This window comes from Ailuropoda melanoleuca, chromosome 11 (assembly GCF_002007445.2).
Source record: "Ailuropoda melanoleuca isolate Jingjing chromosome 11, ASM200744v2, whole genome shotgun sequence".
NCBI classification, from domain to species: domain Eukaryota; kingdom Metazoa; phylum Chordata; class Mammalia; order Carnivora; family Ursidae; genus Ailuropoda; species Ailuropoda melanoleuca.
In genome coordinates, this window is record NC_048228.1 from 52,301,322 (window position 1) to 52,322,573 (window position 21,252).

The 21,252-nt window shown below is 42.8% G+C and overlaps 1 protein-coding gene across 1 annotated transcript in view; it reads left to right on the top strand.

Annotated features, from left to right (window-relative positions):
- The window catches only part of BTC (betacellulin), a 90,742-nt gene that overhangs the window by 33,976 nt on the left and 35,514 nt on the right, over positions 1 to 21,252 (top strand). Inside the window, exon 4 of the mRNA XM_002919148.4 lies at positions 11,423 to 12,021. Coding sequence (XP_002919194.3) covers positions 11,423 to 12,021 — 599 coding nt within the window. The remainder of the gene's footprint in view (positions 1 to 11,422; positions 12,022 to 21,252) is intronic.

A 21,252-nucleotide genomic window follows, 5' to 3' on the forward strand; every position in this document is an offset into this window, starting at 1 on the left:
GAATTTCCTTTTCAATACACAGCATGAGCATTTCCAGTGCCAGGAACTCATTATTTCCCAGAGGAATCTATTCTTTCATTAGAATTTTAGACAGATCTTCTTTCTATTGAATCCAAATTCATCTGCCTCTAACCCTTGGGTCCTTGTTGCCACCACCGGGACTGAGCAGTACGAATATAATTATTTTCTATGTGACAACTCTTCAAATATTTGAGGAAATCTATCATGCAAGCTCCCTTCCCCACCTCCCTCCTTGCCTCTGTCCTCTCTGCTTAAGGCTGAACAACCTGGAAAGGACTGTTATTTATGAAACAGAGGCAAGAACTCTCACCAGTCTGGTTAAGTTTAGCATCCTACCATCTAGGCGATGTACGTTCTTCCCTTTTGGGATCATTATAAATATATTGCCTTATCTCAGTCTTTTGGAACTGATTTCACATAGATTGCTAATAGCTCATGCTCTCCTGTCCCCGAGCCCTGTGTCTTGGAATATAATTCATACAAATCAAGACACTTGAATTCATCAAAGGATTGGGGAACTCTTTTAAAATCTCTATATTGGCTTTGGTGTTTTTTCCTTTTTACATTTTATTTTATTGTGGTGAGAACACAACAGGAGATTTACCCTCTTAACAAAATTTCAAGTGTACCGTGTATTATCGTCGGCTGTAGATACAATGTTGTACAACCGATCTCTAGAGTGTATTTATCATGATTAACTGAAGCTTTATGCCGGTTGATTAGTAACTCCTCATTTCTCCCTCAGCCTGGCCCCTGGCAATCACCACTCCACTCCTTGATTCTATGAACTTGACTATTTTAGATGCCTCCTATGAATGGAATCATGCAGTATTTGTCTTTCTGTGGCTGGCTTAGTTCTGTTAGCATTATGTCCTCAAGGTGTATCCATGTTGTTGCATAGTACAGAAACTCACACCTGTCAGGAGGGCGATTATCTGAAAAACAGAAGACAATTATCATTAATGAGGACGTGGAAACACTGAAACCCTTGCATGGTGTTGGTGGAATGTACAAAAGTGCAGCCAGTACGGAAAATGATATGGGAGGTCCTCAAAAAACTAAAAATAGAACTACTGTATGATCCTGCAATCTCACTTTTGAGTATTAATCCAAAAAAATTGAAATGAGGACCTCAAAGGGATAGTAGCACTCGTATCTATATTCACTGCATGTCTGTTCACAACAGCCAGGATGTGGAAAGAACCTAAATGTCCATCTACGGACAAATGGGCAAAGAAAATGTGGTACATACATATCAATGGGATACCATTCAGCCTTTAAAAAGAAGGAAATGCTTCATTCATCTCGGATTTTGATACCTCTTCAAATACCCTCTCTGCTTCTTTTGTTCTTCTTGGCAGAAAAATTAAATCACAACGAAAGTACAAACTTTTAAAAATGTGCGTTTGTGGTGAGCATAGCTAAGGTATAGACATGCCAAATCACTACATGGCACACCTAAACTGAGGTAGCATCGAGACTCAGTTTTTTAAAAAGCTTTAAAAAATGTGCACGCATGTGTGCATGCGTGTGCGTGTGTGTGCGCGCGCGTGTGTGTGCATGCGTGCACACACGTGTGTGCGTGTTCGTGCGTGTGTGCGTGCGTGTGTGCGTGTGTGCGTGTGCGTGTCTGTGTGCGTGTGCGTGTGTGTGTGTGATATGTTGCATCACTGGTACAGAGCAACCAGTCATGCTCCTGTTTGCTATTTTCATTATGAACATAATTAGGGCAAAATTTTCATGGTCCTAAGTCATTTCCTTTTCTTTTTTTTTTTTTTTAAAGATTTTATTTATTTATTAGACAGAGAGCGAGAGAGCACAAGCACTGGGAGCAGGAGGTAGAGACAGAGGGAGAAGCAGACTCCCCACTGAGCAGGGAGCCCGATGTGGGACTCGATCCCCATGACGTGAACCGAAGGCAGACGCTTCACCGACTGAGCCACCCAGGCGCCCCCCAAATCATTTTCATATGTCTCAGCCTCTTCAGAAGCTGTTGTCACAGGTCTGTGACAGTCGTTCTTATCTAAACTTGACTATGGCTTTCCCTCCAGCTTTTCCAGACTTAACTGAAATTGTTAATAAATATATAATTGGAGTCACCTTTTTTGAGAGCTTTTAACTCTTTTAAATCATTCACTCTTTTTAGCTTCTCAAGCCTTATAAATATGCCTGTTTGTCTCCGACATGCCTTTGAAAGCCTGTCTTCTTTCAACGGGGGTCACGTAGCTGACGCTAGTCTTTCTCCGTGTGGCCGTAACTAGTGCCGGGGTTGCTTAGTCATTTTCCTCCTATGTTTTATTTTGTTTTGACTTTACAACCAATTTCACCTTGTGAGTTAGAATTACACACCAAGCAGCAATCCCTGCTGTCTCTTCCTCTATATTTTGAAGAGATACAATTTTTTCGGGAAGTCAAGTGAAGAACTCATTAGATACGCTGTTGTTCCCAAATGAGACTTCCAGCAGGCGGCTAGAGGACAGACTTCCCCACCACCACTATTTGAGCTGCTTCAAGTCCCAGTCAGTGGTTTACTGTTCTGGGTCATTGGCACTGAGGAATGCTCTCAGGACTCAGAAATTGATCATATCATAGCATCGCTCTGCCGCAAATCGGCTATGTGACTTGGGGCAACTTATTTAACTTCTGTGTTTCCATTTCCTTATCAGAAATGAGGATGACAGTAATCCATAATTCACAATACATTTGGTGAACATTTAAGAAGTTGGTGTACCTAAAATGCTTAGAACCGTGCCTGGTGCACAGTAAGCATGACTAAGTGTTCATTGCTGCTCTTATTCTAGCAGAGGGATGAGGCACTTATGGGAAGGGGACCTATGGAATAACTAGGGCCCACAGGAACATTCGTCTTGTCCAGAATGAGTGTACCCACAGAGGGGTAAAAAAATGCTACAGGCAGGACGCCCTCATATCGTATATGTTTATTTGGGTAATCCCAGCACTTCCTCACATCATGCCTAGTACAAGGTAGGCATTCAATATCTATTTGACGATCTGGAATATAGGGATGAGAGCAGAAAAAGTTTTTTTGGAAATTTTGCCGTTATATGGATTAGAAAAATTTTCTCTATCTGGCCAATTGTTTGCAAGATATTCCCACAAAAATGTTAACTTCCATTCCTCTCTCTCCCCTTTGCGTACCATTAATGCCTTCCACCAGGCTTCAGCAGCTCCGCTTTGAGGACTTGAGATTCCCACAGAGGTATAAACGTCTACCTCCTCTTCTAACAAACCTGCTTGTTTTTGCTATCCCAAGCCGTGACTGCTGTAATTGCGCCAAATCTGGGGAGAGCGTGGAAGCCACCTTGAGTAGCATCATCATGGTTAATATTAAGTACGTACTATGTGCCAGGCACCATGCACATGCCTTGTATGAAATCTCCCATCTAAGCCTCATAGGAACCTGTGAGCAGGTTCTGCTGTAATTTTCAACTTATTATTATTTTCCAAACTTTGGGTTTGGAAAAGTTAAGTTACTAGCCCAAAGTCACATAGCTGATAAGGGACCGTGCTAAGATTTGAACTAAGGTTGTATCCTTTCTTAAGATTTAAATTTCAAGACTGCAGTATTCCTCACTTTAACTTTTAAGCTTTTTTTTTTTTTCTGCTTATAACATTAGCACATATAAGGCAATGTGGTCTAAAAACTCTTCCAAATTATTTTTCTCACGGAATTTCTTGTAACTCTGATGGATTAAATGTTGGTCACTTGCATTCATCTCCAGCGGATGCCCTGCACATCCCTCTGTCCTGCATTCCAAAGGAGGAATGTTAAGGTGAGTCGAAGATACAGTGGAATCCCCCAACATTCACAAGTGAGGCACCATGCTATGAGGTGAAGATTTGAGTTGGAGGAGCAATGGATCAATGGTGTTGTTTCTTTCTTGGTACTCTGTATGAGTTTGGAGAAGACTTGGAGGTATTGCAAGACCAAGATAGGGTACAGAGGAAAGGAGGTAGCCAGGCAAGACCAGCTTTGCCCTACATCTGGGGGAAATGGCTTTCTTGACCCTGAGCTTGTTCTCCTTCCTTCCTCTTGAAAACTCTCTGATAAAATTCAAAGGGCAGGATCAGGATGTGACCTAGAGAACAGGTACGAAAAAGACGGTTCTATCTATCATCTTTTAGATTCACTGTGCCTGGTTCATAGTAAGCTCCCCAGGAAAATGTACTAACAGAGTAATCAAATGATGAATTAATTATTGCAACAATTCAGTTGACCAGGAGTTTGTTGACACTTAATAAACTTTCCTATATTTCCGCACTTAAATTTTTATAGTAGGTTTCTTTTTCTTGAGAACGAATCTAGAAGCTGGAAGGCATAATAAACTTTCTGGATTTTTCTTACAGGGTTTTCAGAACCTTTGCATCCTAATGGAAGAAGAATTAGTCATTGAGATTATTCCTGGAAACTCCTCTGAATTTTAGTTATCTGTATTTAGATTATCTCAAACCCAGATTTACTCAGCTTTGCAGAGTCCTACCTTTTTGCTGTAGTCTCTAAAGTTGGTCCAAGATTTCGAAGAAGGTTAAATGCTTTTCTGCTGTGGTTGCAGTGGTAGGCTATCATACCACCAATACACACCTCCTGCGTCCAGGCTCAGGTGAAGGAGGAGAGCTTATCAAGGCCAGCAAGATTCCACCGTCTGTCAGGATATGTGTCACCACCCCCAGAATGCAAATATGGAATTACCTATATCATGTCCCCTTTGATTTTATTGTGCCTGCACAGCTTGCAAATGAAGAGAGAAGCCTGGTCTTATGTTAGAAAAGTCTGGAATTCTAAACCACAGGCTCTGAGAGGCCTATTTATGTCCCATCCTGTCTCTGTGCTCATGAGCAAGTCATTTAACTCACTTTAGCCTTAGATTTTTATCTTTAAGATGAGAGAAGTAACACCTCACAGGGTTATGATGGAAATTAAATGAGAAAATATAACAATAGATTCTTTGTGTATTATCTACACAGAGGAGGCTTTATGAAATTAGGAGCAGATGTTCGCACCGTTACAATGCTCATCTTAATCAAGTTTTACCTGAGTGAGTAGAGGGCAGAGGAGAAAGGCCTGTTCTCCCCAGGTTCAGCTGTACCCCAGGTAGAGTGTGGAGTTACCTGGGTTTGCATTTCCAATGAAATTCTGTAGCTCTTTCTGCTGGTGGGGGACTGGAAGAAAGGTCACCCTCCAGGCCAAAGTGGACCATAAACAAAATGGAGAAGGGTAAGCGAAGATTGTCTTGGGTCTCCCTCTCCTGAGCTTTTACTGGGATCTCTCTCCCTTCTATTATTCCTTTGCCATGACAGGCTGACCTAATTTTGAGACTAACATCCCAACCAGTAGTCTTTAATGATGCTTTATGAAGCAATCAGAAATTACTTGTCATATCTCATCTTTTATACGAAATTAGTTCATTGAAACTAAGATGATGGTAAATGGTGTTAATGCCTCAATGCGTTAGCTTTCTCAGACAACAACCTTGAACTTTTTATAAGCCTCTCCAGCAATTTTATTTACTGGAGAAAATAATTTTGATAAAGGAGAATTTTAACAAACCATTTGAGTGCTCAGCTGGGGAGCCCTGAAGTCACACAGCTGAGTCACCAGCATATTTGCTAAAGCAGAGCTGTTCCAGACTAGAGGGCACGGAGAAGGTGACGAGTGTGAGTCCAGGGCTGCCTGAGTGGTGCAGTCGGTCTGACTCTTGGTTTCGGCTCAGGTCCCGATCTCAGGGTCCTGAAATGGAGCCCCGAAATGGAGCTGGCAGTGTCTGCTTGAGATCCTCTCTCCCCCTGTCCCTCCATCCCTCCCCCTGCTTGCTCTCTCTCAAATGAATAAATAAATCTTTAAATAAAGTAAAATAAAATAAAAATGTCCTTAAAAATAATTTTGAGTCCAAAATGCAGTATTTTATTTAATATAAAATGCCATTGATAAGATGCACCATTATTTTATAATTAAGAATTCTTTTAATTAAAAAAATTTAAACCATGACCAATGATTTCTTATTACTTAGACTTTTAATTTTACTCTAGTTGAAAGAGATATATTAGACTTATTTAGACATCGATTCTTGGTTTATATGTTATATATATACAATTATCACTATTTATATATTAGTATTATGTATGCATAAAAAGGAACAAATGATAAGTGAAATAAATTCATTACTATCTTTCTAAGACTTTTTCAATTCTAAGCCCTACTTTTCTTAGCCACTTTTAACTTTGAAATCATTGGTATTTTTTGTCTTTCCACACATTATTTTCCTTTCTGCATTTGAAAGTGTTGGTGATGTCGCATTACTTAAAAGGGTGTTCCCCTTCGCTCTACAGGATTTTCTTCTGAGGCTTTGCGACTATACACGAGCCATGGCAACTTCACTGTGACAACCGCCCAACAGCAGCAAAGGACCAGCCCGGTGGCAAAGACAGGAAAGCATCAAAACACTATGCAGCTTCGGACTGATAAATTCTAAATTCATTATGATTGTTAGGGGTAAAGGTTTACATTTTCAATATGAATTTTTTCAGTGTATGAAGCTAAAACAAGAAATAATCATAGTACTTCACGCTTGTGTCTAACTTCATAGTTGTCAAAGCATTTTCACACTCATTATCTGATTAAAATTTCAGCCTGGAACCAAGGTTAGCAAGAGTACCATTTTCTCTGGTGGTAGATAATGTCTTACAAAACAGTAAATCCATGTGATTATCCTGCATGTATGTGTTCACGCATGTATTCTTTCTCATTTCATTTGCTGGCTGTGGCAGAGACTGTCTGTCCGCCAAAATCCAGTCTTCTCTTTCTCCAGAGCACAAAATCTCAACGCAACAAATTTAAAGAGAGATGTTCACCTCATTTTCTTTGCATAGGTGGATTATAATTCCTTGAGTCTCAAAAATAACTGTCTGTGTGGACCATCATTAGGTGGTAATACTGAAGACAAAATTATGAACGACCTCTGGTAGTCATTAGTAGAGACAATAAAAACTTTCAATATACCAGGAACGGAAGACAAAAAAAGCAGAATATTCTGCAGGCATGATATATTTCCTGCTAAGTCACTTGGGAACATTTTGCATCAGTTTAAACATGGTGTATTTTTTAAAGATTTTTTATTTATTTGAGAAAGAGAGAGAGGAAGACCATGCAGGGGGTGGGGCAGAGGGAGAGGGAGAAGAGACTCCCCACTGAGTACAGAGCCAGACTTGGGGCTCCATCCCAGGAGCTTGAGATCATGACCTGAGCAGAAGTAGACGCATAACTGACTGAGCCACCCAGGCGCCCCCGGTTTTAACATTTTTAAATGCTGTATTTACAAAAAAATTGTAGGTATATATTACAGGGTTAAAGAAACATTTCAGAAAAAAATTATACTATGAGTAATATAAAAGCAATTTAAAGCTATCATTAAAAGAACACACATGGTTATCTCTGAGAAAAACTTGAACACCAAGAATTATGAGGTTAGGACATAACTGAATTGTTTGTGGGAATCATAAAAGCCACTAAATTATATGGAGGTTAATAACAAATATACTGATATTTCTACCTTAAAACAGAGGAAAGGTGAAGAATGTTCATGGTGCAAGGATAGATGTCACCTTCCGTACTAATCCACCCCTTGAAAATACCATTCTGCTTCCATGAAAGATCTTTTAAAATAATTATTTGAAACTTAAGTCTCCTCTCCTTCCCAGTTTTGCTGCTTCTGACTTCTTACTCTCTCCCTTTTCTTTCCTAAGGAGGTTGAATGAGGATCTAAAGCTTGGAGGATTTATATTCTACTTACGTTGTTATAAGCTCATTGAACATTAATTTCTTTGACTTAAAAGATTAATTTATTTCTTTGGACTCTGGAAAACTAGATAGCTCATTTATTTAGACCTTCAAAACATAGTACTTCTGTTTATTGTTTAATAAATTACCACACTCTGGGTTATATGTCATCTTGGTCTCTAAAGAGACTTGAAGGAGAGACGAGGGATGAAAAGGATGGAGAAGAAGGTGAGAAGGGTGTAAGGGAGTATGAAGAAGCAGACAGTGCCCAAATCCATGGAATTTTAGGCTCAGCGTTTCTTTCCCATCAGGGCTTTGAGGGGTGCTGTCTCCTTCCCTCCACCATAACTCTTAGTAAGAGAGGGCTAGTGAAGGAAGCCAGTTCCTACTTTCTGTGTACCTATAAATAGGTTTTAATAGTAATAGGACAGCTGTAATGCACTGAATAATCTCTAATATGCAGGATCCTTGCCTTAGAGACATATATCATTGGGAATCATAAAAATGGCAAATCAATACCATCACGTTTTATTGATGAGGACACTGGGCTCAGAAAGGTGAGTCATTTGTGACCCAGGCATTTGGTGACACAGCTCCAATTTGAACACAACGAACAGACTCCAAAACCAGTTGTACTTAATATTCCACCTCTGTCGTCCTGCCCAGAGGAGTGTCTGGGACCACGTAGGAGGGGATGAAGCCATGATCGTGGATTTATTGGGTTGGGATATCTAGGGCCTTGCCATATTACAGCATTAAAAATATGCCACTTAAGTGTGTGCCTACTTAGTCTATACTAGGGCCAGCACGAAAGCCCAGATTAAAAAAAAAGAAAAAGCAGAAGTTATCTTTTGGGTGTGTATATGAATATGGGTAAAGAAAAAGATCACAATGATGAGGTAAAACTAGTAGATAAAACATTAGAGAGAAGATTGTGTCTCAGATTTATTGGATTTGTATTAAGCTGCCATTTAAAAAATATGGCAACTCAAACAGATCAAAGAAAAAGGGATCCTTCGGAAAGGTGGGTGGGGGATGGATGAAATAGGTGATAGGGTTTGAAGAGTGCTCTTTTCAGGATGAACACCCGGTGATGTCTGGAAGTGTTGAATCACTACGCTGTACACCAGAAGCTCATAGAACACTGTATGTTATCTATCCTGGGATTAAAATAATGAACTTAATTTTTAAAAGGATACTGAAAGACCGAAGAAGAAGGTATAATAAAACAGATTAGGAAAAAAAACCCCAATAATCTCCTCCTCCCAGAAAAACTAGATTGTAAAACGAAATCACCGGAATATGGCTTTCGGGTGGTGATTATCCCTGGTTTTCCTTAGAGACTAGTTCAGTGATGTCCAGTGGAATATTTGAAAGCTCTCCACATACATCATACTACCAATTTTTAATAATCTACAATGCAAAATGTTTATCATTATTCCAAGGTATTATGTTTTAAAGGGTTTTTTGCCATTCATATTTCTTTTCATTCACTCACTCTTCCGGAATTAAATAATATTAATGACCACTCTGAAGTCTTCAACGGCAGTTTGGAGAATACGGGCTGACGTAGAGTGAACACATTCCGAAGTTTTCCTTTCTGCCACCACACATGTGTCTGCTTATGTGTTGTGTCCCACAAATAACCACAAGCCTTTATTGTCCCGTCCAGAGGCTGGGAGGAGTTCTCCAGCCAGAGGCTGCTCTGTGTGGGAGAAGACGCGTGCTGTAAAGGCCTCCAAAGGAATCCACTCAAGCTTCATACTGCATTTGGGAGGTCTGGTTTTACCTGCCTAAAGCTGGCACAGGCAAGACATCATCAAGCAATCCCTTGGCTGGGGAGACTGGGGATACCAGTCCTACCTTGTGAGTTTGGTGCAGTTTTGACCCACTCTTTTCTTAGTAACAGCACAGCTTAAAATCTAAAGCATTGAGACACACCCCAGTTCCCCGAATGAGGCCACAGAAAGGTCAAACTCTTGCCAAGTTTGTAGCTGGATCACAGATTTACCTTCCTCCATGAGTGAATGCATTGAGAGAGAGAGAGAGAAAGATGGTGAAGAGGAGGAGGAAGAAGAAAGGAAAAAAGGAAGGGGGGGAGGGAAGGAAGGAAGGAAGGAAGGAAGGAAGGAAGGAAGGAAGGAAGGAAGGAAGGAAAAAGAAAGTGGCTTGACCTTGAAGAGATTGGACCTCCAGTGCCAGGAAATTTGGAAGTCATATTCTCCAGAGTACTTATTTTATTTCTGGCATTAAATAAAGCCCTTAGGGAAGGCTATTAATTTATCTCTATATTAATTTACACTCGTTCATACTCTAGTGGCCTGAAAAAGTTACTTTACCATTTGAATGGCATGAATGATGAACATTTACATCAAGTCCCAGCACTCTGGGACACTCAACAAACATTTAGCCTTTTTTTTTTTTTTTTTTTTTTTTTTTTTGGGGTNTTTTTTTTTTTTTTGCTTAGGTGTGTTTTATTTTTTTATTAGTATCAATGGAAAAGGAAAATAAAATAGTGATGTTCTGCTGTGGATAGCAGGACAGCTCCTTGATACGGTACCATCTCAGAGCCGAAAGATACTTTAACATAGGGCCCTGGAGGGAGGACAGAATATCAGAAAAGAAAAGGGGGGGATGTGGGGGGAGTTTGTGGGGGGAGATGATGCCAAATCCCTTGCCTTCTCTACACCTTCCCTTTTTATTTGGGATGCAGTAACCTTCTATCCCACAACCTTAGATCTCTCTAAACCCCATGCCTGCTGTATGGAAGCTTTATGAGCTTTATGAGTGGGGGCTAGAATGGGATTCTGAAAATTAACTGCTGATTTTTATTCCCCTGGATATATCAGTTGCCTGGGACACTAAAATAATATGAATTGGTTTTGAAATGAAATGTCACTTGTGGAAGAAAAGTGCCCAACAATTTGGTTAATTTAAACAATGGGGAGGAAGGGACAGACATCTGAACTACATTTCATAGGCTAAGGAATGTTTATCAGACTTTTGGACACTACAGAAATACAACTCTGCACTGAGGGGACCCTGTGGTTACACAGTGATCTTGCAAGAGGAATAGAGACCAGCATGAAGACCACTGTACCCTTTAGTTATTTTGGAGGCAAATATATTAATCACATAAGGGAACATTGGATGTTGCTTCTTGTCTTTGGAAGCTGTGAGGGTGCCCATGTTTTCCAGAAAATGCTTGGCACAGAACCATCGGATCTCACCTCTCCATACAGAGGAAGGGTGATGAAGTAGAGACCGTGCTTGGCAAGCCACAGGCAAAAAGCATTCTTCTTATTTTTATAGATCCAACGCAGTACGTGAGTTTTTGAAATGAAGGAGAATGCAATGAATCAAGGAGTAAATGGATACATAAGAGAACAAATGAAGTTTCCAACTGTAGCTCTTGGCAAGGGAAACTCCCAGATATTCAACAAATTATAAATGTAAAAGAAAGGCTTGAAAATTGTCAGATGCCTAAGGTTAACCACACTGAATGTCGGCTCTAGTCCCTCGGAGACACCAACAGTTGGGTTGGAATGAGGAAAGCTAGATTTCAGGGCACGCGTGGGGCTCTGATGCTCCCTCCGTGCGTTGCAGGAGCTTAGAGGAGCTTAGAGCCCGCTTCTCGAAGTACTGCCCGCAGGCCCAGCCCCGAACCACCCCTCCGCGGGCATCCGCGGACATTCCCTCCGCTCCCCACCTACCTGGCTTACTCCCCAAAGGGGAGGGAAGCGGAGTCAGGTGCGACCCAGCAGGGGGAGTGGGTGAGCTGGCCCGAGGGCAGCCCGAATGTGTCCTTGAGTGTGGGTGTGGGTGTGGGGCGATTTGGGTGGAACAGCGTGGAGGCTACCACGCCGGAGTCCCGCGCCTCGCCGGTGGGGTGTGTGCAGAAAGAGCCAGGATAAATAGGAGGCTCCCTCCTCCCTGCCATACTCCCGGAGCCGGCCGCCCGCCCGCCCCGGGTGTTTGGCTGCCCAGAGGCCCGGGTGCCAGCCTGAGAAGTAGTTTCGTTTCCGGACGGCCCGAGAGAGTAGTTTCCAGGCCCGCCCTCGGGCGCCAGTGGCCCGGGAAGGGGCGCAGGAGGAGGCGGGAGACTCGTCCAGGGGCTGTCCGGCCCCGCAGCGTGGGGTTGATGGACGGGGCCGCCCCGGGCAGCGGCGTCAGCTCCCTGCCACTGCTCCTGGCCCTCGCCCTGGGTAAGTGGCGCGCCGGGCATTAGAGCCCCAGGAGGAAAGTCTGCGCTGGAGTGGCAGGGAGGGCGAACCCCGATCCGCGCGGGCATCCGGACCCCAGGGCGCGCTGGGGCTGGCAGGGCCCAGGCGGAGCTCTTTGATCCTTGGGCGAGCGCGAGGTTAACGTTTCGACACTTGGCGCCTAGGGCTGCACCTGTTGGGGCTGCCTGAGGGCGGAAGGGATCCCGCGGCCCGACTGCTGGCGCAGGTGTCCGCGAGTGAGGGGCGTGGGAGGGGAGCCCACCGAAGAAGGAGCAGGGGAGACTGGGCGGGGCAGGACAGCTCGGGGCAGGCAGAAGAGAGGGAACTCCCTGGCTTAGGATGGGGCCCGGGAGTGCTGAGCATGGTGGAGAGCAATTTGCGGGGTGTGTGTGCACCCTGGGTGTGTGTGCGAGATAGGGGGGTGATTCCTGGAGGCCGGGAATGGATTAAGATTCCTGGCCCTGGTCAGGGCAGTGGGGAGGGGCTGGAGAAAAATAGAAGACAACTTTTGAGACCTTAGTCCCGGCTGCTGATAGGGACAGGGAAATAACATATTTTACTGAGGGCACTAACTAAGCAATGCAGAGATATTTTACTTGGAACGTATTATTTCCTATTTTAAGATGAAATGGGAGAGGGAAAACTTTCCTTCATTGAGAAAAAGTAAACTTGGACTGTTAGTTCAGGAGCACTGGGTGCGGTCCCGGCCTGAGGGCGGTGTGGTGGGACTGGAGGCGCAGGATGCCTGGGTCCGCTAGAGGCTCTCCTCACTTCCTTGGGAGACAGTGTTGGCAGAGAGCGCTGGAACGCAGGTGCTGGGGAAAGTTCTTGCAGCTGGATGTGGGAAGGGACCAAGGCATGTAGGTGGGAAAGTCCTACTACATCAAGACATCCTCTCTGAATCGTGGTCATTTTGAGGGAGGGAGAAGGAGGGGGCAGCAATATTTTGTAGTCTTAGCTCGGCTGAGGGTAGAGACACCCGGGCTTGAGGGGTTAAAGTGGGAGGAGGGGAGTCTCCACAGCTTAAATGTCTCCATGATATCACCTCTACCTTCAATCCTGGGAAAGGCTGGACTTCTCACCCCGTGGGGAAAGAGGTGGAATCTACACAGGCACTGTCATTTGGCTATGGTCCCTGGAGTCCCAGAGGTGGCTGAAAATGCGTCATGACCTTGTCGGAAGTGGATCTGACTGAGGGGCATGACTAGAGAGATGGGACTGATTTAAGAAACCCAGCAGAGGAAGAAGTGAGTGACAATGTGGTAGGGGCATCACACAGAGTCTGAAGATGATCAGTGGGCAGAGAGAGTTAGGTCCGGAAACAGGGCTGCTGCTTTGGGTAGCATTCCTTGGATGAAGCAGGCGTTTCCTTCCTCCACCTTGTCTGGACAGTCCAACAAAGTATTGACGGAAAACCTGCTAGAGTCAGCAAGATGTTAGATTATATGGGGATGCGAGTGGGAAGAGGGCTCAAGAGATTCCTAGACATGAGTCCTGCCTTAAAGATGTTATGTTGAGGGACGACTGGGTGGCTCAGTGGGTTAAGCGTCTGCTTTCGGCTCAGGTCATGATCTCGGGGGGGCAGGGAGGTGTCCTGGGAAGAAGCCCTGTATCGGGCTCCCTGCTCAGTGAAGAGTCTGCTTCTGCCTCTCCCCTCCGCTTGCGCGCACTCTCTCTCTGTCTCTCTCAAATAAATAAATAAAATCTTTTAAAAAGAAGGGTGTTATTCTGAATTTGGGAATGTAAGACTAGCCAATAAGAAACAATAAGAGAAACATTCCTAAAACCAAAGAAGGGCTGGCTCGCCAGGGAGGAATGGAGCAGCGGGGAAAGCTGCATGAGGGACCTGAGTGGGGGCCTTGATGCTTGGGTAGCATTTGAAATAGGCAGGGGAGGCCAATGATAAAGCCACTGTGGGCCGAGGGGACGGAGCTAGGGGCCAGAGGACCTGATTGTCTCAGGTGTAATCCAGGTCCTAAGAACTCAGTAAGGCCTAGATTAGGGCACCGTGCCAGCAGATGTGTCATGGTAGAAGTGACTATTCCAGGTTGATAGACATTCTTCCCCTTTTACCATCACGTAGTGCTTTATTTTTTCCTCAAAACTTGTCACAAGGCAGAAATGAAAAGACAAAACAAAACTCTAATCCAGTGCTGTCACACACTCGAGGTAACCTGATCGTGCAACTGCCCTGTTGAATGTTGGGCTTAGGGAACCGAACTGGGTCTCCAGATCTCCTCAAAGCACCACTGCAGGCAAAATTCCAAGGGATGTGAATTGTTGGCATCAGTGTTCCCATAAAGTGGGTCTATTTCTCTCACACATGCTTGACTTTTCAGTCCATTCCTAATTTAAATCTCATACTAAATGTTATTTACTTTTTGAAGAAAATGTGAGCAATGCACTGTGTGCTGCACTGATGTGTGTGCGTATGTGACAGGGGGAGGGGTGCAGGGGGGGAGGTGCCTTGAGAACAGGCATGGAGCACACATGAGGCCTGCTTCCAGCCCTGCCATTCTGTGACTCTGAGATGTCTGTAAGTTACAACTTCCTGGACATTGTTTTTCTCATTTGTAAAATGAAGGAGCTGCTTTTGAGGAGCCTAAGGTCATTAGCAACTTGACGTTGTACTCATCTTTAACTAACATTGCCACTGGGAAGTGCCACAGAGACTTTTGTACAACACTATGTAACTCTCATTTACTTTGTAATGAGATCTTTGTTTCATGCAAACTTTGTCATTACAGAGAGAACCATAGATGCTTATTTCTTTGAGAAATATGGTAAAGAGGCCATAACTTTGGGGCCCCTGGGTGGCTCGGCCGGATAGGCATCCAACTCTTGATTTCAGCTCAGGTCATGAGCACATGGTTGTGGGATCAAGGCCCCACTTTCAGTTCCAGGCTTAGCATGGAGTCTGCTTGAGATTCTCTCTCCCACTCCCTCTGCCCCTACCCCAGTTCCTGTGCTCTTGCCTGCGCTCTCTCTCTCTCTTTAGGGTTGCCTGGGTGGCTCAGTCGGCTAAGCGGCTGCCTTCAGCTCAGGTCATGGTCCCAGGGTCCTAGGATCGAGCCCAGCATCGGGCTCCCTGCTCAGGGGGGAGTCTGCTTCTCCTTCTTCCTCTGCCGCTCCCCTCTGCTGGTGCTCTCTCTCTCTCTCTCAAATGAATAAAGAAAATCTATAAAATAAAGTAAAATAAAATAAGTAAATATTTTTTAAAAGAGGCAATAACTTGGCTTAATGTAGTTTTTTATCTCAAAGAAATCAGATTATTTTTTTTGATTCTGTTTTTTGATTTCTCCCTCTCATCCAATTGCTGTATAAAACTAAAACGGAAATCAAAACCAGTGAAAAAGGTAAAAACAGTGCTACCTTTTAAAAAATGAGTTAGTTTTAAGATTAAAAATATGTTCCCCTCCTTATTAAAATTGAAAACATGAGTATTTGTGAGTTGGTCTTTGGGAGGTGTTTAAATTCCGCCTGAGACTACGAGTGCGCTCACGTGGACATCCAGCTTCCAAGTTACCAGGCGGGTAGGCGGCAGCAGCAACAGTCCCATTGTACAAATGGAGTAACCGAAGCCCCAAATGCTGAGAGATTTTAAGCTTTGCCTCTGCAGTTATACTTCTGGCTTAGAAGAGCAGGAGGAGTGTTTTTTTCCTCTTCAAAATCCCAGGTTTTGCACATAAACAGCTGTTACAAATTGATTTTTGCTATTGCTCCATTCTCGGTTGCTGTGTGGAAATTCCCAAATAATTCTGGAAGATCCCACCACTTGCAAGCATGCTTTGTTATGTCCAACTGGAGGTGTCCCGCTGATGCTCTGGTCTGCTCATGTCTGTGCTGAAGTCAAAGGTCCTGAGGACAGAGAGTCCCTATGTCTGTCCCGGGGTCTCTGCAGACACTGCTCACCCCAGGACCCCCGAGCTCCTCAAGTCCTCAGAGAGCCCAGTGCAAGAGCCTCATCTTGTTTTTTCTCACCCTTTTATTGTAGTCAGCTCATGTCAGGACATAGACACGAGTGTCACGAGGAGGACAGTCGGGGGGACAGTCAGAGGGACAGGCACCACGCTGTACCTCGAATCAGCTCTCTGAACCATGGACCGTGCTTGTGAACTCTCCACTAGGATTAGCGTCTCCCAAGGAGGGGCCAGACAAGCCAGAATCCAGGCTACATGCCCTGACCCTGATCCTGATACACTTCCCAAGTTGCCATGACAGAACCCTGGGTCCACAAACAATCTGTAGACCAGGGGGTCGGGGTCAGGAGGGCACCAAGGTAAAAAGGGAAGAGGAGAGCCATCTGATTAAAATGGGCATGCTTTGTAATGCTAATAACAGCTAGCTTTCCCAGGCATATTTGTGTCTTAAAGAAGGAAGCTTTGTAGCTTAAATGAATCTCTAATTGTTAAAATTTAAAGAAATGAGATTTTTTTTAGATGGTTGGAGAGAGAGGGGGTATTTAATCTTAATTCAGATCACCTAGGCAATAACCTACCTTTATCAGCAAGGTCAATTCCAATAGCCACGAAGTACTTGTATTTATTCCTTACATTTTTTTGAGGGTATGTAGTATGTTATTTACCTGACCTGTAGAGTAGAGGCACTGATTCCAAAATGGTGATGAAAAGTATAACCGAAGTATAACAATGTTTGTGTTCAGACTTTTTTGTTTAAAAGTGCCTGAGTTGGGGCGCCTGGGTGGCTCAGTCATTAAGCATCTGCCTTCGGCTCAGGTCATAATCCCAGGGTCCTGGAATCGAGCTCCTTGTTGAGCCCCATTTTGAGCCCCGTGTTGAGCCCCACATCGGGCTCCCGGCTCAGCAGAGAGCCTGCTTCTCTCTCCCTCTCCCACTCCCCCTGCTTGTGTTCCCTCTGTCTCTCTCTCTCTCTCTCTCTGTCAAATAAATAAATAAAAATCTTTAATAAAAAAAAAAGTGCCTGCATTGATAGTATAATACGATGTTATTAATATAACATTTTCCTCATTGCAAAGTCTTGGGTTTTTTCATTCATTTAGCTTTATTTACTTTTTTGGGGTGGGGGATGCATAAAGAGTGCCTGGCACGTAGTAGGAGCTTAAAACATATTAGTTAATTGGCTGAATGAGTGCAAGTTTGTGACAATGTCCAGTCATTTAAAAAAACAGCAGATTTGGGAAAGAAAACAGCTCTAGTTCTTGTTGCCAAAACATGCACACGATTGGAGATGTAGAGAGACGTGCTGTTTCATAGTTTTTTACTTGGGACTAGCTTGCAGCAATGCTAGAGGTCCTTTCCCCAAAGGCTTTTGTTTCGCAAGTAGTAAGCTTACTTCTGTTTCTTCTGTTCTGTACGGGGGATTCAGACTGCTCCTTGTCTCTCAGGGTTTGCTTCAAGGGCGGATCTCATCAGTCACAATAGGGGCTTTTAAAATAAAGTGTTTAAAGGGCGGCATACTGTATGGTGACTAACATAACCTAATAAAAAATTATTTAAAAAAATGAAAAAAATAATAAAATGAGTCTCTTGCACAGCAAAAAAATAAATAAATAAAAAATAAAGGGTGGCAGGAAGGGCACTGGATTCAGGGCATTCTCCAAGGGGTCATTAAAAACCCTTTGAATTCTATGAGGTGTGAGGTAATTTGCTGTCTTGTTTGATTATAACTTTCCTTTTTTTTTTCAGCTATTCTTCTTTTTTTGATTTTTTTAAATTTAAATGCAATTAATTAACATATAGTGAATTACTAGTTTCAGAGGTAGAGGTCAGTGATTCATCAGTCATATAACACCCAGTGCTCATTACATCATGTGCCCCCTTAATGATGATTATAACTTTTTCTAATATACGCATGTTTCATTAGCTGGGAGTAACCGAGTTGCTATGTTCGTGGTTTCTATTTAGTATTAAATGGAATAAAAACCTGTGGCGGATCCCCTAGAAGTTGAGACAGTTTGGCTGTGGAGGCTGACCGCAGTCTGACTTGTTAGTGTCGAAGAATCCCTAACTAATCTAACATTATATGTAAATATTTCATGGCCATCAGTGGTCTGGATTTCTTGATGGTTAGACTGAAGCATGTGCACAGACCCATGTCCCCCTGCCTAGGGGTGAGTCACATGGTCCAGGCCTTTCTGGAGCAGGAGAGGACAGCTTGCCTGCACCTCTTACTCCTGGAAGCCCAGTCCGAAGGCCAGGAAATTGTCATCAGGGCTGAATGAGGCACCCTTAGGAGATGCAGACTTGACTTTTTCATGACCACCTTCCCACTGAGATGTCATTCTGAGTTTCTGACACTTGGCTGGTCCCATCTCCTAGGATGACTGACACAAGATGTTGCTGATGACACAAGAAGATCCTTGCTTGACCTTTGCTATGGAGTCTCAATGTAACCCTTTACATTTGGGGGACCTTTACAATTGAGAAAGCATTTTCATATCATTATCTCATTTGATCTTCACACCCAAAATAGTAAGAGAGCAGTTATGTCGTATGCATGCCAGGCACTGTTCTAAGAACCTAATAACTCATTGTATCCATTAGACACTATCCATCTAACACACATGCTAGACATCATTATCATGTTTATGTAGGAGGATGTGAACTCAAAGGCATTGAGTAACTTGTCTAAGGTTCTGGCTTTATGAGCATGAACTGTGAAGATGAGGTAATGGAGCCTGGATCATAGTAGATAAATTCTTGTTGCTGAACCAGGTAGACAAGGGAAGATGGGCATACACCATTGCCTTGAAGAGAGACCCACTTCTTCTGACTTATTGAAAAAGCACTGAGCTCATCCTAGTTGTTTCCTACCAGCTTTGCTTTCCCTGACGCCGACCCGTATATTTGTGGCATCCCCAGCTCTGGATATGCCTCAGGTTCTTGGATTCCTGGCTCTTCGTCCCAGCCAGGACACGTGCCTACTTATATCCCAGGTGCAGGCCATCCCAGCCAATAGCGAACCGTTGGTGGGATGATGTTCCTGAGAGGACCCACAGGCCTATGAACGAGAATGGCTAAAACCAGCATATCCTGAGGCAAGATGATGTTGTGGTCAAGAGCATGGACTCTGAGCTAGGCTATGTCTAGGCATGACTGCCCTCGTGCTATGACTTACTAACTCCTTGATCTTGGGCAAATCTTTTAAACCCCTTTGGCCTCAATTTCTTCAACTATAAAGCCGGTAGTAATAGAACGAAAGCTATTGCATGCATTAGATTAGTTACAGCACAAAGCACTTCAAATGTGCCTGGAACATAGTAAGGTCTGGATAAACATGAGCTATTATAATAGGATATAATAGAAGGAATCATTAATTATGATCAGTGTATTTTTAAACTTATGGATACTTTGATTCTGAGTTCTTCCTTAATATAACCAGGGTCTATCAATTGATAGAAAAACGTTCTCTTCCCTTTATTTCTCGAATTTCTGCTCCCACTAGCTATGAAAGAGGAAATAGATAAAAATTCTCAAAAGAGTTCTATTTGACTGGTTTCGTTAGAAAGGAACAAATGTGAAAAATAACCCTGCAAAAGCAAAATGCATATCTGCTTTCTAAAAACATCTCTATAGATCTTCTTCATCTGCCAATTTCGATCCTAGTTTTAGGCAGTGAAGAGCTCTCAGCCCTTGCCTGGCAGTGCCAGCAAAACCCAACATCTTAAGGTTGGACCAGACACAAAAGTCAGCCTGCACTAGCAGAGAAAAATAAAACACTTAGGATATAATTTTAATATTTGAGGCAATCTCATCAACTTATTTGAATTAAACAAATAATTATCTTAATTAAAAAGAAGTAAAACTATCATTATGGAAAAATGAATAATGACACACCGTCAAAATTTGTTTCTAAAAACCAGAAAAATGGAAAAATAAACAGAAATTGTTTTGGAGAGTTTTCTTATGACAAAATAGCATTTTTTTCAGATTATAAAGAGTAGACAGCCATGCATAAATGTTGTTGTTCCATAATACTGTCTTGTAACATCAAGAAAGTTATTTAATCTCCTCGTGCTGCATTGTCTCATCTAGACAATGGTATCAGTGATAATAATGCCTATCATCTGGGGACATAAGATTGTTTGGAGGATAAAATGAGATAACCCAGGAAAAGATTTTAGCAGAATAATTGGCTACTAAGTGTTTAATATATTATTAATATTCTCACCTTTGTGAATATGTAGATAATTTAAAATTATTTCATAGGTATTGACAAAAAGGAGAAAGAGAGTGATTGCATTCCTTACTCCACTTGGAGTGTTGGTGTTTGTGCTTTGATCAAAGGAAATGGCTGTAAGATTCACCACTGGAAGTAAAGGGAAAAAAGCAGGAATCTGCTCTATCGTAACCATGCTTTCAATAATGCCTTCAACTGTTCCATTAGAATGTAAGTTCCATGATGGCAGAGATTTTTGTCTGATTTATTTACAGCTCTATTCCCAGGGCCTAGAACAGTGCTCGTACATAATAAGTGCTCAATAAACACTTGTTCAATAAATGAATCTGAGTGCATATCGCACAGGAGTCCTCCTAGACCAGTAGCTTCTCATAGTCAGTCACAAAGATCGCAGTGTAACTTTGCATACACCAAACACGCGCAAACACACACACAGCCTACTTTCCATAATCAAAAACAAAGAACCCTCAAATTTCCCAATAACTCTTTATACTCCATCTTTAATACGTCTGAATTTGCAAAAAAAATGACTTATTTTAGGTAGTTCTTCACTTAGTTGGTAGCTGTGCCGGCTTTTACTGAGGAGGCTGACGTGATAGAATGAGATTTGCTCCTGAAATTTAGGTATTGACTGTCACCACCAGCAGCAAAACACGAACTCATCCAAACACAAGACACTCTTGCCCATGGCATAGTGTCAGGGGTGGGCTGTTGGAAAGTTGTCTTTATTTCTAAAACACGTAATAATAAGGAAGACATATCTAAAATTGTTTGCTATTTTAACGTGTGTCTAATACTATTATAAAGTGTAATACTGTGCTTAACATTAAGGAGAATTGTCTAAGTATGTCATCGTCTTTTCAAAAAAAGTTTGCGTTATATTGAGCAAAAATGTTTATCAGAAATGAAACATTGTATAGTAGTTGAATACCTCCCAGTTCAAGTTACATAGTAAAAACTAAATATGACCTCAGAAGGAGAATTTGTTATGGGCTGGAGTGATTGGGGAAAAAAGCAAACAAACACATCAAGGAAAGAGGGACTTGAGTTAGT